The following is a 17,479-nucleotide window of genomic DNA, read 5'->3' as shown; positions in this document are numbered from 1 at the left end:
CAAGATAGAAAACCCTCTTTCTTGAGGAGTTTACACTCTGCAGAAAGCCTGAGGGTTGCTCTTGAAGACCTGGGTCATGGTCCCATTTGTCCAGACTTGTGTTGCCGAAGTCCCAACTGAACAGCAAGTCCAACTAGTCATCCTGGAAGTCCTCAGCTCATGATGAGCTAGCTATTTTAGCACTCTGATCTCCTAAGAACCAACCCTGAACTGCCACCAGGCTTTGCTTATACTATCTGGTCTGGTAGTAAAAAGTGTACAGATGCCCAAACCCACTGAGGTTTATAACCATTTTCAAAGGTTTTAACAAAAAGGTTGAGCACTGGATTAAGTCCAGAGCCTATTCAGGCTCAATTCCTAAGCTATTAATAATCACTAACATCTAGTGAGTGTAATAATTACTAATATCTAGTGAGTGTTTAGTATGTGCTAGATACTGTATAATTTACATGTACTAACATCTAATCCTCACAACAATCCCAGAAATAAATACTATTATTATCCTAATTTTAAAAATAAATGTGACACTTACAGGTTAAGTAATGCACCAAAGGTCACAGAGTGGTCCTTTGGCCTTTGAAACAAAGCATCCTGATGCCAGGCTGTGCTCCTTACCACTATGTCATACTGTTGTAAAGGAGATGGGACTAAGAAGCTCTAAGTCCCCTGTTTGTTTTGTAATTCTGTGACAGTGATCACAAACGTTTTGACAGTCCAGCAAAATCCTGGCCAGAGTTCTCTTTTGTGGACCCAGAAAGCCACAGGCGTTAACACTTTAGAGCTATCTCTCTTACCCCATATGCCCTGCGCTTTTGGCATTTTCTTTACCATTTAGAGGGGAAGGAGGGCAAGGGTCTGAGGAGCCTTGAATGTTGACTTGGACTCCAGGGGTAGTGGCAAACCATTGGAGGTTACAGTGCATGGAATTAAAGACAGCTTGAATGGTATAATCTGACTGGCTTCTTTTACAGAAGACAAAAGCTGCTCAGAGACACAAAGGTCTTCCTCAATGGCCCGTGAGTGGCAGAGCTTGTGAAATGAAGTTGATTCACTGCGAGTGAACCAGAACTCAGAAAGACCAGTAAGCATCCAGGAAACAACGCCACCATCTAGGTCTGTGGTGACGGCGGTTTTATCACGAATTCCTTCCTGACAATCAACTGCTCCCGGGCAGAGGTGATCGCTTTCCTGACCCACCCAAATGGATAATGACCCAGGCGTGAGGTTCCTGAGGAGAGAAAAAAGTGTGTACAAGGAAAGGAAGAGAATGTCTCCCAATCGGAAACACCGAGATGCGGAAAAGTTGCACCTTAGAAAGAGCAGCCGTGCTCATGACGCACTTCCGGCCTTCAAGCGCCCCCACGAGGGTGACGCACTTCCGGCATCCTGGCCGTTCTCTCTAGTGGTGCACTTCTGGCCTCTGTTTTGAGTCCGCGCTCAAAGGGGCCAAAGTGCTAGGACTCACAGTTGGGCGGAGCTTGGGTTGGGAGTGAGACAGCATAGCAGCCCAGGCTGGTCCCTTGAGTGCAGCTCAAAGAAGGGGACGGGGGAGGGCGTCACTGTACAACTGTGGCCGCGTGGGACCTGGGCTTGCTTCTTCTTGGAGGCTGTAAAGCTGCAAGCTTTGCCGTGCACGAACTGGAGCTGGAGAAACAGGCCCCCACTCCAAGGATGGGAGGATGACTGAAGTGTCTGCAGATGGCACTGCCTGGGCACCAGAAGGGGAGAGGCAAGGACTCCAGCTGATTTCTACCTCCTAGGGAAGCCATCCCCAGTCTTAGTTGGGGATGTTGTACTCGAGCGAGTTAGAAAAACGCCACACTTTGAGACGAATTAAGAGTCCTTTATTAGGCAGCGACCGAGAGACGGCTAACGCTCAAAGTCCTCTCGGCCCCGAGGAAGGGGCTTGATTAACGTTTATACCTTGGTTTAGGAAGGGGGGGCGGGGGTCTAGTTAAAACAGTTTTACAGAAGTTAAAAGGATAAATGTTAAAAAGTTAAATGTCAAAAAGTTAAAAGGATAAAAGGTTACAGGAAAGTAAACAGTTCCAGGTGCGGGGGCTTTAAGGCTATTACAAGGTGATAGACGCGGGGCTTTGGGCGTTATCAATCAGACGAATTCTTGGGGACTGCGAATATAGCTTGCCACAGTATCTTATCAGTTAATTGCATTCTTGGATGTGCTGGGAGTCAGCTTGCACAACTTAAGTCCTTGAGGAAGGGGCTACCAGTGAAAGAGCCAAGATGGAGTTTGTCTGGTTCTCTTAGCTAAGGGAGAGTCTATTCAGGTGGAAACAAGGCTAGGTGATTAAAGGAAAAACGAGGTTGGGCATTACAGGGACAGCTTAAGTCTTTAACCAAGGCTGTTGCAGTGTCCGTTTCTTTTGAAGAGGCAGATTTGGAGCCCTGTGTCCAAACAAATATCATTGTCCCATAGTCTTCTTATGTTTTTGTTAGTTTGTTTGGGTTTTTTTGAGACGAAGTCTCGCTCTTGTCGCCCAGGCTGGAGTGCATCTCTGCTCACTGCAAACTCCGCCTCCTGGGTTCAAGTGATTCTCCTGCCTCAGCCTCCCAAGTAGCTGGGATTACAGGCGCCTGCCACCACGGCCGGCTAACTTTTGTATTTTTAGTAGAGACGGGGTTTCACCATGTTGGCCAGGCTGGTCTCGAACACCTGACCTCAGGCGATCCACCTGCCTCAGCCTCCCAAAGTGCTGGGATTACAGGCGTGAGACACTGCGATCGGTCTGAACTGTCTTTTAATTTTAGGAGCTTGTTTTGTAGATTCTTTGGGACTTCTTATATAGATAATCATGTCGCCTGCAGATAGTAACAGTTTTGTTCTTCCTTTCCAATCTGTGTCTTTTATTTCTTTTCATTTCTTTTTCTTTTTTTTTTTTTTTTTTTTTTGAGATAGTCTCGTTCTGTCACCCAGGCTGGAGTGCAGTGGCATGTTCTCAGCTCACTGCATCCTCCACCTCCCGGGTTCAAGCAATTCTCATGTCTCAGCCTCCCGAGTAGCTGAGATTACAGGCACACACCACCACACCCGGCTCATTTTTATATTTTTAGTAGAGATGCAGTTTCTCCATGTTGGCCAGGCTGGTCTTGAACTCCTGGCCTCAAGCAATCCATCCACCTTGGCCTCCCAAAGTGCTGGGATTACAGGTGTGAGCCACTGTGTCTGACCTATGTGCCTTTTATTTCTTTTTCTGGTCTTGTTCTTGCTAAGACTTCCAATATGATGTTAAATAGTAGTGGTAAGAGCAGACATACCTGCCATGTTCCCAATCTTGGAGGGAAAGACATTCTGTCTTTCATCATTAAGTATGTTTGCAGCTGTAAGGAGAGAATAATATTGAATTATATGTCAGTGTAGCTACTGCAGCACAATATTTAGCTTAACTACATAATTTTTTGCAGCCAAGGCAAAAATGACTTTGTGCATGAAACTTAAGTTCCACCACAGCCTCAGCCAATTTGTGGCTGGGATTTTCAGAGATTTGGAAGAGAAGTTAGTATTTTCAAGTCAGGAGTAACAGTAAATATGCCATGATCATACACCATACTCTGGGTATCATGATCTGATATTACTCATAGCTTCAGTTAAAGATACTGTAGGAGTTAGAGGGAGAGCTGGATAGTTAGGCTGTGAGGTAACTAGAAAGAAAAGTGGTTCCCATTGGAATCTAAGGAATGGTCAAAGCTTGAAAGTAATTATGTTTGATGGTAGAGACTGTGACACACATGAGTATGAGTATTATATTAGTCCGTTATCACAGTGCTATACAGACATACCCGAAACTGGGTAATTTATGGAGAAAAGAGGTTTAATTGGCTAACAGTTCCACAGGCTGTACAGGAGGCGTGGCTGGGGATGCCTCAGGATACTTACAATCATGGTGGAAAGCAAAGGGGAAGCAGGCACAATCTTCACATGGCCAGCAGGAGAGAGACGGCAAAGGAGGAAGTGCAACACAATTCAAAATGACCAGATCATATGAGAACTCACTATCACGAGAACAGCAAGGGGGAAATCGGCTCCCATGATCCAATCACCTTCCACCATGCTCCTCCCCCAACACTGAAGATCATAATTCAACATGAGATTTGCCTGGGGACACAGAGCCAAAACATATGAAGTATACATTTTCTTAGAGGTGATAACATTGGCTGGGAAGACAGGTCAGTGTGAATTAGCTATTATTATTAATGATCTTGAAAACTCTCTGGGAGACTTTCTAGACAAATGAGAGTGGAGATTTTCTTCCTTCCCACTCCCTGCAAAACAAAAATAAGTTATTTCCAACTCTTTTTGTTTTTAATTTTAGTGCTCCCATCTTCTCGCCAAGAATATACTCAACTCTTCACCAGGTAAACATACAGGTTCCCATGTTTCTAAAAACCGATAAAATTAACAATAAAGACTTGTTTTTGTTTTATATCCAGACTTAATGTTCATTTATGTAATGTAAATATCCAGAATAGGCAAATCTATAAAGAAAGTGGTTGTCTAGAATTGGGGGAAGAAGAGAGGTGTGTAGATGTGTGTCTATTAATTTTCTATTGCTGCTGTAACAAATTGCTATGAGTAGTGGCGTAAAACAACACTAATTTATCTTAGAGCTTTGGAGGTCAGAAATCCAAAGTGGGTCTCACTGGTATAAATTCAGGATTTAGACTAAGGAGAGAATCTGTTTCCTTGCCTTTTTCATCTTCTGGAGGCCACCCACATTCCTTGACCCTTGGCCCCTTCCTCCATCTTCAAAGCCAGTGAGGTTGGGCCAAGTCCTTCTTGTGCTGTCATCTTTGTGGTTCTCTTTCAATTCCCTCTTTCACGGTTCAATAACTCTTATGATTACACTGGGCCCACCTGAATAATCCAAGATAATCATCTTTTTTTTTTTTTTTTTTTTTTTTTTAGACAGGGTCTCGCTTTGTTGCCCAGGCTGGAGTGCAGTGGCTCAATCAAGGCTCACTGCAGCCTTGACCTCCCAGGCTCAAGTGATCCTCCCAACTCAGCTAGTAGCTGGGACTACAGGCATGTGCCCACATCTGGCCAATTTTTTTGTTCCTTTTTGGATTTTTTTTTTTTGGTAGAGACAGGGTTTTGTCATGTTGCGAAGGCTGGTTTGAACTCCCAGGCTCAAGTGATCTGCCCACCTGGGCCTCCCACGGTGCTGGGATTACAGATGTAAGCCGCTGTGCCTAGCCCCAAAATAATCTTAAAGTTGGCTGACTAGCAATCTTAATTCCACCTGCAACCTCCCTTTGTCATGTAACCTAGCATACTCACAGGTTCTAGAGATTAGGACATATACATCTTTTAGGGGAACAAAACACCATTCTGCTTACCAGAGGGAAAATGGAGAGTGACTGCTGATGGTTATGAGGTATCCTTTGGGGAGATGAAAATGTCCTGAAATTGATTGTGGTGATGCTTGCACAAGTCTGTGAACACACTAAAACCTATTTAATTTTATACTTTGCATGGATGAATTGTATGGTGTGTGAATTAAATGTTAATAAGGCAGGTGTGTGTGTGTGTGTGTGTGTGTTCAGTATTTTTAAAACCAAATTCTTTCACCTTCTTGCCTGAAACCAGCTCCCCTTCTTCAATTCCTGATCTCAGCTAATGGCACCTTCATCTATCAGGTCATCCAAAATTCATGGCTATTATAGATTGCTCTGGCTGCCTTGTATTCAGTCATTTTAAAAAATGTCCACCGTTTTCACTTCCTAAATAGTTACTTAATATATCCCTCCTTAGACCTGGTCTTTCTTTCTTTTTGTTTTTTTTTTTTTTTGAGATGGAGTTTTGCTCTTGTCGCCCAGGCTGGAGTGCAATGGCACAATCTCGGCTCACTGCAACCTCCGCCTCTCAGGTTCAAGCAATTCTCCTGCCTCAGCCTCCCGAGTAGCTGGGATTACAGGCGCCCGCCATTACGCCCGGCTAATTTTTGTATTTTTAGTAAAGACGGGGTTTCACCACCTTGACCAGGCTGGTCTCGAACTCCTGACCTCAGGTGATCCGCCAGCCTTGGCCTCCCAAAGTGCTGGGATTACAGGCGTGAGCCACGGTGCCTGGCCTGCTGACCTGGTCTTTCTTAACGTGTCTGGGTCTTTACCTCTAAGGAGGACAGCTTTTTTGTGCAGTGACCCTTTGGCAATCTAGTGACACCTTCAAAACCAATGAAAATACAATTAAACCGTTTTTTAGAATTTGTGATACAGAAATATAAGTGCATCTTTACCAACGTGATGAAATGAAACGACAAGACTTGAAGGTGGGCCCGATAACAACAAGGATAATTTCAAATTAGTGACGAGAATAGCCATATCCTGAGATCTGCATCAACTGTAATGTGATATGAAAATATCTGTGATTTCTATCGGTGACAGTCACAGGTACGGCTGATACTACTGTAGTTTGTTGCCAACATATAACAGAAGGAAATGCTAAATTTCGGTTAGAGATTAGCGAAAACAATGATATACTTTCTTTCCTATTCAAGGTCTCTGAGGATCCCCAGGGGGAAACTCCTCCTGGGAGTAAAACCACACAACCACTGAGAAGAGCGCTCCGGCATCCTAGAGAGGACGCGTGTGAGTCTGGGTGCAAGGCCAACGTAGTGACGCACTTCCGTTCACGAACCGCTTTCTGTTTTTCCTGAGGTGAGTGTTGGGGTTTGTCGCCTAGGAGTCCTTGCTAGGCTCAGGCACTGCACCTCTGGAGAATGCTGTCGGCTTCGTCCCTGCTGCTTCAGTGGAGGGAGACAGGGCGGCCCCTCCGGGACCGGGGAGCGGAGGCTGCTCGCGGGCCGGTCCCGGTCTCCCTTTGGTGCCTTCGCTCCCCCACGCTTGCATCGGCGCCTTGGGAAATGGAGGCTGTGGTTATGGGCGGCTGGATGGAAGGGACGCCTCTGTTCTCGACGCTGCCCAAACCCCATCTGCTCATTGGGCCACAGCTGCTTACTGAGCAGCTCTGTGCCAGTTCCTGCTCTAGATTCCGGGGATGCAGCGGTGAATGAGGCGGGGCGTGGGCCCCGCCCCCAGGAAGCTTTCCGTCCAATGGGAAAGTCATGTATTAATCAAATCTGGTTATTTCACTCCACCTGCCCGTGACTTAGCGCATGTAGATCGAAGACCAAGTTCTTGACGTGCACAAAGTGTGGCTTTGTCCTTTGTGACTTCTTCAGCATCATCTAACAGCACACTCTCCCTTGACTGCTACTACAGTGTTCTTGATCCTTCACTACTAGAACATGGCTTTTGCGTATGCTGTTACTTTTGTAAAGATTTCCTTCATACCTTAGTTAATTTATTTTCTTAAGGTTCCCATCCAGGTTAGTTTCCCCTGGCAGTGATCCAAGTTGTGAACTTAAAAGCTATTTGAGAGAATCTTGAAAATGTATCTATCTTTTAGACTAAGCTCTGCGAGGGACGGGATCGTGCCCGTTCTCTCTCTACTTCATCTGTTGTGTGTCACACGTGGCCTTGCATGAAATATGTATGAGATAAATATTTGTTGAATGAAGAAAGCACAAATAAATATATAATTTCAAACTGGGTCAAGTGGTATATAGGAAAAGGAATACGGTGCAAGTGGAGTGTTTAACAGAGACACCTGACCTGGTCTGTAGAGCGATCATGATCTGAAGGTGAAGCGTGGCTAGATTACTGGAGAGAATGGCAGGCAGAGAATCTCACTTGTAATGGTTCTGAGGTTGGAGAAGAGTAGTTCATACCGAAGAAACAGCAGGTATGAAGGTCCTGAGTTAACACAGAGGAAGCTGAAAGAAGGCCACTGTAGCTAAACTAAGAGAAAAGAGGGTGGCAGCACAAGATGAGGCTCGCAGAAAACAGCATCATGCATTAAGTCCCTGTAGGGAAGATGCTGGCTTTTTATAGAATATTGCTGTTTAACTAGAATACAAAGTGTCTGTAAGAGATGATATAGTTAAAACAATAACCCAGATGTTTTAGTGTGTTGAGGTGGCCCTTCAGGGTCCTTTGGTAATCAGTTTCTGGTTTTCATGGCCCTTGAATGGGGCAATGAACAAAAAAGATGCCTGCTCCAGGTCCAAGTAAAGGAAGACTTGCTCTGAGATTTTTTTCCTGGATTTTCTTGGCCATTCTTGTCTATTCTTTTATATTAACCTTAAAATCATTTTGCCAAGTTCTAAAAGCATTCCTGTTAGGATTACTATTGGAAAGAATTTAGTGTAGTTATTAAAAGCATGAGTCGGTGCCTCATGCCTGTAATCCCATCACTTTGGGAGGCCGAGTTGGGTGGATCGCTAGAGCCCAGTAGTTTGAGGACTAGTCTGGGCAATATGATGACACCCTGTCTCTACTAAAATGACAAAAATGAGCCAGGTGTGGTGGCACATGCCTGTAATCCCAGCTACTTCAGAGGCTGAGGCAGGAGAATTGCTTGAACCTGGGAGGCCATGGTTACAGTGAGCTGAGATCGCGCCATTGCACTCCAGCCCAGGTGACAGCGAGACTCTTGTCTCAACAAACAAACAAACAGACAAAAACATGACCTTTGAAGCCTGGCACATCTAGTGTGGGATCCGAGTTTTATCCATTCACCAGCTGAGTGATCTTGGTAGAAGAAATTATTCTCTTAACCTTGTCTTCTTATTTGGGAAAAATTAAAGGTTCAAAAGATTGTTGTGTGGACTAAATAAGAGAATATGTATTTTTCATCCAAGAACATGATACTTGCTATTTGTAACCTTTTATGTTCTCAGTCAAATTTATTTTTAAAAATAAAGGTCTGAGATTCTTCTTGTTAGGTTTCGCTCTGAGTTTATTAGTGTCTTTTGCTTGTTTTGCTCTTCATTTAGCTTGGTGTTGGTGAGGACAGGCTCTGGTGTCTTAGGACAAGTTGCTTATTCTTTCAAAATCTGTTTCCTCAGAATTACAAACCTCATGTTATGATGTGGATTAAAAAGTACTTATTTATGCACCACTAACCCAGTGAGCATTTAGTAAGTGAATGCTGCTTGTTACTGGCAAATTTGTTGCTTTAAAGAGAGCATTTTACTGGGCTGAGCTCACAGTTGGTTCTCTCTGTTTCTTCCCTCAGCCTTTGCCTGCTAAGAGGGAGCCCAGGTCATGGCAGCCATGCCTCTGAAAGCTCGATACCAGGTGAGCTGTGGATCCCTGAGGTCAGCTTTATGGAGGTCTGAATTGAAGGAAATGAGGGGTGGTGGGAGGTGGATAAAGGTGATTCTGGCAAGTTTTAGAGCCAAAGCAGTAGGAAAACCCTTGTTGATTCCCTCCAGTAGGACTGGGTGCTGGGGAAAGAGCTAGGGGCAGTGAAGATGGAAACAGGAGAGAGTGACCTAGAAAGCTGAAGTACAGCCTCCTGAATACTGAGAATCTCTCCTGGGCCAGAGGATCCCCAGGTTCAGTAGCTGTCCCTCTGCAGAGGGAATTGTGAGAACAAGGGACTCAGGTTGGTGATGTAGGGATCCCGAATAGGATGGAAATGACTAAGATCAGCAAGGGCACAAGGTTTTTGGGAAGTAGCAGCAGAGGGACAGCAGGAAGAAGACAAGAAAGAGGGGGCCTATCTCATTTGTCCTCCAAAAGAAAGGAGGAAGTTTGGGCTTCAGAATCAGGAAACATGCCCTTGAGGTCAGTACTGCTGGCGAAGTGAGGCAGTGGGCTGTGATAGGAAAAGTCTATACTACAACAGGACACCTGAAGTTAGGGATTCTATTAGGCCTCAGTGGCATCGTAGCCTTGAGCCAGTCACATAACTGCTTTACATCTTAACTGGATTCATTTGTAAGGTGAACATAAGTACCTTACATTTTTGAGACAGAGAATTGATTTCCTGAATTACATTTCACTTTTTGAGACGGAGTTGCTGTTTTGTCGTTTCTTTCCTCCTGGCCCTTATTTATCCAGTAACTTAGTATCCATGAACCATATCCCAAATCCCAATCTCATATTTCTCATATCCTTCAGTTTTCTCTACCTGACTGTCTCACTGATATATCAGCTTCCTTGGAGCTCCCACCCTCTTCTGGTTTTTCCACAAGTGTCTGACATCACACTATATTGCGGTCCTGATCACTCAGTTTCTAAATTGCTGTGTAATTGTTGACTGTGTTCTCCCCTGATACCATTTCCAGAGAGACACAAAGTCTTGTCGTTTTTCCTTCTCTCTATGCCACTTGTGCCATCTTTTAGATTACATTTAGAGTTTGTTGTTCCTTCTCTGGAATTTTGTTTGCAGCGCTTCCCAGATAGATTCTCTGTGTATAGTTGTGCACCTTACCATCACCTTGTCACCTAATACAGCTCAGTTTCCTGAGTTTGGATTTTATCCTCCAATCCAGGGTTCTCAAACTTCAGTGTACATCATAATTACCTGGAGTGCTCACTGAAGTATGGACTTCTCTCAGAGTGGGGCCCGAGAATTTGCCTAACAAATTCCCAAGTGTTGCATCCACTACTGGTGGTCTGGAGACCACACTCTGAATACCACTGTTCTAGTTAGTGGTGATTCATTCAAGAGGTTCATTCAGGAGTTGATGAAGTCAGGTTGTCAGCTGGGCAGAGGATAGATTCAGTGTGGGACAAGACTGGAAGTAGAGCTAAAGTGTCCCCAGCTGTTGACCTAGTTTACTGATTGTACCACAGTGAAGAAGAGTCAGATTCCAGAAATAACGTAGGTGATAAAATTGGCAGGACTTGAGTATTAACTGTCAGCAATGAGTGGTGATGGGGGTTAGAATGTCTAGGATTAATCTGAAGTTCTAGCGTTAGAGACTGTGTTGAAATTGGTGTTATAAACAAAGAGGGAAAAATATTGTCACTCTGCCACTTAGTTTATATAAATTAGAAAGGAAGCCATTTTGGGGCAGATGAGTTTGGTGTTGCTTGGCGAGTCAGTGTGTTGGGTCATCCAGAGAGTCTGAGGCAGTGCTGGGATGAGGCGGATGTGGAGATGTGCAAAATCAGTTGAGGCATTGGAAGGTCGGAGTGTATTCCCTGAGCACTCCGGTAACGAAGTTTAATACCAACGTCTGAGGAGTGAATAGAGTCTCTAAACCAGATGCCAGAAGTTTGTGGAAAGGTAGTGTTGAGGCCAGCAGGGAGGGAAAAGGGTGTCTGTTGAAAAAGCATGAGGGGCTGGGCATGGTGGCTCGTGCCCGTAATCCCAGCACTTTGGGAGGCCGAGGCAGACGGATCTCTTGAGCCCAGGAGTTTGAGACCAGCCTGGGGAACGTGGCAAAACCTTGTCTCTACAGAAAATACAAAGATTAGCCGGGCATGGTGGTGTGCACCTATAGTCCCAGCTACTCAGGAGGCTGAGGCCGGAGGATCACCTGAGCTGGGAGGTCGAGGCTGCAGTCAGCTGAGATTGTGCCACTGCACTCCAACCTGGGTGACAGAGCGAGACATTGTCAAAAACTCTGTTCTTTTTGTTCAAAAAGGAAAAACAACAACAACAAAAAAAGAGAAAAAGAACCAAAACCGAAAGAAAGAAAAAAAAAAACCCAAGAAGCATGAGGCTTGGTTGGCAGAAGCTATTACAGATTGTCTTGGAGCTATAAAGATAAGGAGCTAAAAGAACTACCCAGCAGCAGCAATTTAATTCTAGAAGCATCGTTTTCTAGGAAAAGCCATCAAGGAGCAGAGTGGATTGTGCCAGGAGACTCTGAGCTCCCTCTACAGGATGCTCTTGAGCACAGGCAGCACAGCCCTTTATACAAGAATCAAATGGGAGTTGGATGAGATAGGCCCATCATTGCGAACCATGACTCTGTGCTTGTTTCATGGGCATAAGGTTTGGGGCAGGGTGAACACATGTGGGGAACAGATAGATTGGCTGGGAATAGGGAGTACCTAATAGGAATAGGTGGGTCCTGAGATACCATTTGAAGCAAATTGTCCACCTGTAGGTACAACACTAAAAGACTGAAAATATTTACTAAATCAAAGAGATTTTTGCCCTAGGAAGGTTAACTAATAAGAGACTTTTTTTCCTAGGGTTTAAAAAATGTTAAATCACATTTTGTGACAGTCAATTTTATATCCTAATGGAATCTCTTCTGGTAGTGAGAGAAGTTCCAGATTTTTTGTTGTAAAAATAGTTATATAATGGTCTAATATCCAGTTCTTTCACCTTTTCTCATTACCCATCCCTCACAGGACTTTCCCTCAAGCCCCTACCTGTCCCCTCTGCCCCACACCCTGGCCCGGAGCCAGAGGATTGGCTCTGGGGCAGCAGGAACCTGTTGTTTTAGGAGATGGTGACCTTTGAGGATGTGGCTGTGCACTTCACCAAGACAGAATGGACTGGCCTTTCTCCTGCCCAGAGGGCCCTGTACAGAAGTGTGATGTTGGAGAATTTTGGGAACCTGACTGCTTTGGGTAAGGCCATTTTCCTCCTAGGACTCAGATCTGTACTTTTCCAGTTTCCTTCCTTCCTTTTACAGCCTGGGGGGAGGGGTGTGGAGTGGAGAGGAGAGGTTGTCTCTTGTGTCCTCCACTGAGTGACTGCAGAGCTGAGGCTCAGTGACCAACTTCAAAGATTGCTGGGTAGGGAGAGGTCTTGGGTCACTTTGGTCTCCCAGTGAAGGGAATTACTGTCCCCTGGTAAGAGTGTTCCATCTTCCAAGAGGCTCCGCACAGTAAGGAATAAGTAGTAGTTGTTGTCTGGGGAAGGGCATGTCCCCTTCCCTGTGTTTGCTCATGCCTTGTGGATCTCACTGACTACTTATCCTTGAGTGTTTTTTTTAGGGAGAAGTCACAAATGCTCAGTTTCCTCTTGATCAGAATCTCTTTGGTCTTCTCCAGTCGAGAACCCTCTTCTATGGGTCTTATTCTTACTGAGACTCTTGGGGTTTTTCTTCTTTTGACACGGCAGATACAGGGCTGAAAAGTACCATTTTCTTCCTGTTTTCAGGGTACCCAGTTCCCAAACCTGCACTGATCTCACTTTTGGAGGGAGGGGACATGGATTGGGGCCTGGAAGCACAGGATGATCCCCCAGCAGAGAGGACGAAAAACGTCTGTAAAGGTAGGTGAGGCAGATTTAGAACCAACAACTATAGAGTTTTATGGAGCACTGTATTTTAAAATGAACCATGCTGGGCAGGATTTAAATAAAATAGATGATTTCACCTAATAGGTAAAATATGAAACCCTTCTCACCAATCTTAACTCTTACCAACATGTAATCACTCAGTATGTCTCATCTGCAATCCTTGAATCCATTGCTCCTTTCTGAGTTCAACATTGCCTACCTTAGCTGTCCTCCTTGGTTGGGATGGATTTATTCAGGAGCAGTTTTTGAGCAACTTGCCACGTACTGAACTTTGTTTAAGAAGTTCTGGAAGATACAAGTTATGGAGACAGATGTAAAACGCGAAAAAGAAAAGTATTAAGTGCTATTGGGAATGGGACGGAGAAAGTGAAGGTAAAATGGGCCAGATCTTCCCAATAGTTGGCCATAAATGGGGAGAGTTGAGTCAGATAACACTAGGAAGTCATGGCATGGGAGGAGCTTTTTGAATTCTTAGGAATTCAGAGCTGAGCACAGGGTGTGAGGTGCCTTTAGAATAGGCAAGTGGATGGCTAGAGCAGGCCATTGAGAAGGTGGGTGGAGAGTCTGAGATAAAAGGCAGGTCTGAAATGGTACTCTAACACAGCTGGGTTGAAATGACCTCCAGGAAGAAAAAAGGAAGGCTGAATCTTAACCATTAAGGGATATTTAATTTCAGTGAGAAGGAAGAGAAAGTAGACAGTCAAATAGTCAGATGGGGGCCACCAAGAGCAAACAGTGAAATTGAAGGCAGAGGCAGGAGTTTCAGTGCAGGTGGTTTGCAGAGAGCAAATACGTGGAAAATGATGAAGCTAGCACAGCACTTCAGCCTCTTATTCTAAGAATCTGAAAAAGAATCATCAAGACAATTGAGAACCTGGTGGTTTGTTCTCACACGCTTCCTCTCTCTGGTGATGATTCTTTTTCAGACTCTTGGTTACCTTGTTTACTTCAATCTCAGATTACTCTTCTCCCAACATTCTCCTTCAGAGTTCCCTTACTCCTTTAACTCACACTCATAGGATGAACTTGATTAACCATCACATGAGTCCCAGGTAACCCAAATTAATGTTAAAACCAAGCCCAACATTTCATATAAAATAGATTGACTTTAACTCACTTAAAATGTCATCCAATCTTTTGGAACACAAATGCCATTTTATGGGCTGTTTGTCTCGTTTTTGCTGATAGGAGAAAGAATACTCTCAGTCTAGGTGTGTCTAAGTAAACTTTTCATCCCTTTTCAAATAGAGAGTCTAGGACAGTAGTTTCTCTGCATGTTTCAGGTTCAGCAGTTTTAGGGCGTTTCCTCATCGTCTATAGTCCATCTGTGGTTCTGCAGTTAAGAACCTCTAGACTAGGTAATCTTACAACATATTGGGAATAATGCTCTCTAAGCACTTCTGTGATTTTCTTTCTGTCTTGCCACAACCCAGTGTCCGTAATGTTCAGTGTCTTAAGTCTTTTGGGACATCTGCAGGGTATGAGTTTTTAAAAAGAACAACAATTCATCCTTTGCCTTTGCTTTCTGATACTGTTCTGTTTCACTTTCTGATTCTGAGTCTTGCCAGCCCCAGTGTCACTACTTGTTCTTAAGACCTGAGCCTTCTTTGGCATTTTGTAGGCTGTAAGTAGTATCAATTCAAAAGATATTAGCTCATGCCAGGGACGACCAGACGTCATTCAAATATTAGAGTGGAAAAGCTTAGGAAGCAGTCTCATGTGTGATGTGTCCACTGATACCCTGTTCCACTTCGATGTTCTCTGCCTGTGTGATATTTGGCACTTTCATTTTAACAGCCTTTTCTTCCCAGCATGCTGATGTGAAAGTTGAAACGATCTCTTTTAAAGCCTTATCATTTTCAATTCTCTATTATTTCTAGTATAGTTCTCAGATGGCATCATTTGTGTTTTCTGTCTCTTATGTCAGATGTTGAGACCAACATTGACAGTGAGTCCACATTAATCCAGGGAATTTCTGAAGAAAGAGATGGGATGATGTCACATGGTCAGCTGAAGAGTGTCCCTCAGAGAACTGACTTCCCAGAAACATGTAATGTGGAAAAGCACCAGGACATCCCCACAGTGAAAAATATCCGAGGAAAGGTTCCAAGAATTCCCTGTGCAAGGAAACCTTTCATATGTGAGGAGTGTGGGAAATCCTTCAGCTACTTTTCTTACTATGCTAGACACCAGAGAATCCACACTGGGGAGAAACCCTTTGAGTGTAGCGAATGTGGAAAAGCCTTTAATGGCAATTCTTCGTTAATTCGGCACCAGAGGATTCACACTGGAGAGAAACCCTATCAGTGTAAGGAGTGTGGGCGAGCCTTTAATGATAATGCAAATCTGATCAGGCATCAGAGAATCCACAGTGGGGACAGACCCTATTACTGTACAGACTGTGGGAATAGTTTTACCAGTAGTTCCGAGTTTGTTATACATCAGAGAATCCACACTGGGGAGAAACCCTATGAGTGTAATGAGTGTGGCAAAGCTTTTGTTGGTAATTCACCCCTACTTCGGCATCAGAAAATCCACACTGGAGAGAAACCCTATGAATGTAATGAGTGTGGCAAAAGCTTTGGAAGGACTTCCCATCTAAGCCAACATCGGCGTATTCACACGGGGGAAAAGCCTTATTCTTGTAAAGTATGTGGACAAGCCTTCAATTTTCATACAAAACTAACTCGGCACCAGAGAATTCACAGTGAGGAGAAACCCTTTGACTGTGTAGATTGTGGAAAAGCCTTCAGTGCTCAGGAACAATTAAAAAGGCATCTGAGAATTCATACTCAGGAGTCTTCCTATGTATGTGATGAGTGTGGAAAAGCCTTCACTAGCAAAAGAAATCTTCATCAGCATCAAAGAATCCATACTGGAGAGAAACCCTATGAGTGTAGCAAGTATGAGAGGGCCTTTGGGACTTCTTCCCAGCTAGGTCACCTTGAGCATGTCCACTCTGGAGAGAAGCCTGTGCTGGACATTTGTCGTTTTGGCCTCCCGGAATTTTTTACCCCCTTTTACTGGTAGTAGTACACTCCAGTGAAATGTACTGAGTGGATTCCATGTTCTGCTCAGGAATGGAATGTGTGATACAGGCCTGACTCAGCCTCTGATCCATCCCTCAAGCCACAGTTACTGATTCAGATGTCAGTAGATGACCAAAGATGGTCCAATTAGAGTCCCAGGATTGCAAGAGCTAATGGGAAGAAATGCTCTCCCCCCACCCACCCCCATTGGTTTTAACACTGAGAAGAACTCATAGACTCTCACAGAGGCGAGAATGAAGTCCACACAGCAAAAAATGCATCTGAGAATTGGAGAGCAGTCAAAGACTGAAGATAATGTTTGAACAGCCACATTAAACCATGCCTGAAGCTAAAAATACATACAGGTTTTTGAATTGTAGCAGCCAATAAATTCCATTTTTGTTTGGTTGGTTTTGGCTTTGGCACATTTGAGTTAGGTTTTCTTCCCTTGGAACAGAATTTTGACTTAAACAGTGTTGTTAGTGTAGCAGTTGTTTGAAGTTTTCAGGGATAACATACCCGATGGAGAAATGTTTTGTGTGTATGATATGTGAGAAAGTCTTTAGTTATAGTCATGGCAGCTCCTAAACCCCATGATTGTGATGAGATTGGGAAGCCCATTGTAACACTGGAGAGCCCAGGTTATGTCAGACATCACCAGTAGATAGAAGTTCTAACAACTTGAGCTCTGTAACAAAAATCTCATTGTACTACAAAATTATGTCTGCACCAGTGAGTCCATTCTCAAGAAAAGTCTTAACTAGGAAACTAAAATCTTTCACTCTTAAAGCTTTCATTTTCTGTTTATTCAGTTTTTTTATTTGGAATGGATGCTACTCTAGGCCTTAAACTGAGAAATGCCAGGCTACTGTAGCTATTATAGCTTGGCATTTGCCATTTTAATTCCTAGGACAGCATGCCTGCTTTGCCCTTTGACCTGGCTAGGGAGCCAAGGAAATGCCATGGTTCTTGGTCATAAGACACACTGCAGATATCTCTCAGTAGGAAAACAGAGCTGGCCCTTTTCGTTGGTGACGAACATAAACTGCACCCTTTTTTTCTCCCATGTGCCCTTCTGCTGCCAGCCAGTGTTGGAATCTCCCTACCCAATTCCAGACTTAATTGCTTACTGTGTCTAGCACCTGGGTGGCTTCACCACCTCTTCCTTGTCAGCAGATGAATGAGCAGTTGTATCATGTGCTTGGGTTGACCAGTGATTGATAGACTTGGGGAATTAAGTAAACACTTTTTAATTGAAGTATAACACAAACATAAAAATGCATGAGTCGGCCAGGCGCGGTGGCTCACACCTGTAATCCCAGTACTTTGAGAGGCCGAGGTGGGCGATTCATGAGGTCAAGAGATTGAGACC

General features: G+C 44.2%; 1 protein-coding gene across 3 annotated transcripts; it reads left to right on the top strand.

Moving 5' to 3' along the window:
- Window positions 1-1,399: 1,399 nt before the first annotated feature.
- ZNF19 (zinc finger protein 19) lies at window positions 1,400-16,532 on the top strand. Of its 3 annotated transcripts, none has more exons than XM_004087285.3 (5): window positions 1,400-1,729; window positions 6,516-6,675; window positions 12,276-12,402; window positions 12,938-13,051; window positions 15,006-16,532. In XM_004087285.3, the coding sequence occupies exons 3-5, from the start codon at window positions 12,279-12,281 to the stop codon at window positions 16,106-16,108; spliced, it is 1,341 nt and encodes a 446-aa protein (XP_004087333.2). In that variant the 5' UTR covers window positions 1,400-1,729; window positions 6,516-6,675; window positions 12,276-12,278; the 3' UTR covers window positions 16,109-16,532. The 3 variants fall into 3 exon arrangements, with proteins under 3 accessions (XP_004087333.2, XP_030685501.1, XP_003263019.2); XM_030829641.1 differs by lacking the exon at window positions 1,400-1,729 and adding an exon at window positions 9,098-9,159; XM_003262971.4 differs by lacking the exon at window positions 1,400-1,729 and adding an exon at window positions 9,098-9,159 and having other exon boundaries at window positions 6,607-6,675; window positions 12,181-12,402.
- The last annotated feature ends 947 nt before the right edge of the window (window positions 16,533-17,479 follow it).

The sequence above is a fragment of the Nomascus leucogenys genome, chromosome 2, assembly GCF_006542625.1.
Source record: "Nomascus leucogenys isolate Asia chromosome 2, Asia_NLE_v1, whole genome shotgun sequence".
Taxonomy (NCBI): Eukaryota; Metazoa; Chordata; class Mammalia; order Primates; family Hylobatidae; genus Nomascus; species Nomascus leucogenys.
This window is presented reverse-complemented; position numbering and strand designations above follow the sequence as displayed.

Bases quoted from the DNA above. Each gene is read 5' to 3' on its own strand.
- ZNF19 (XM_030829641.1), top strand. From the start codon at position 9,127: ATGGCAGCCATGCCTCTGAAAGCTCGATACCAG. The intron at 9,160-12,275 runs GTGAGCTGTGGA...CTGTTGTTTTAG, and splicing joins CTCTGAAAGCTCGATACCAG to GAGATGGTGACCTTTGAGGA. The intron at 12,403-12,937 runs GTAAGGCCATTT...TCCTGTTTTCAG, and splicing joins TGGGAACCTGACTGCTTTGG to GGTACCCAGTTCCCAAACCT.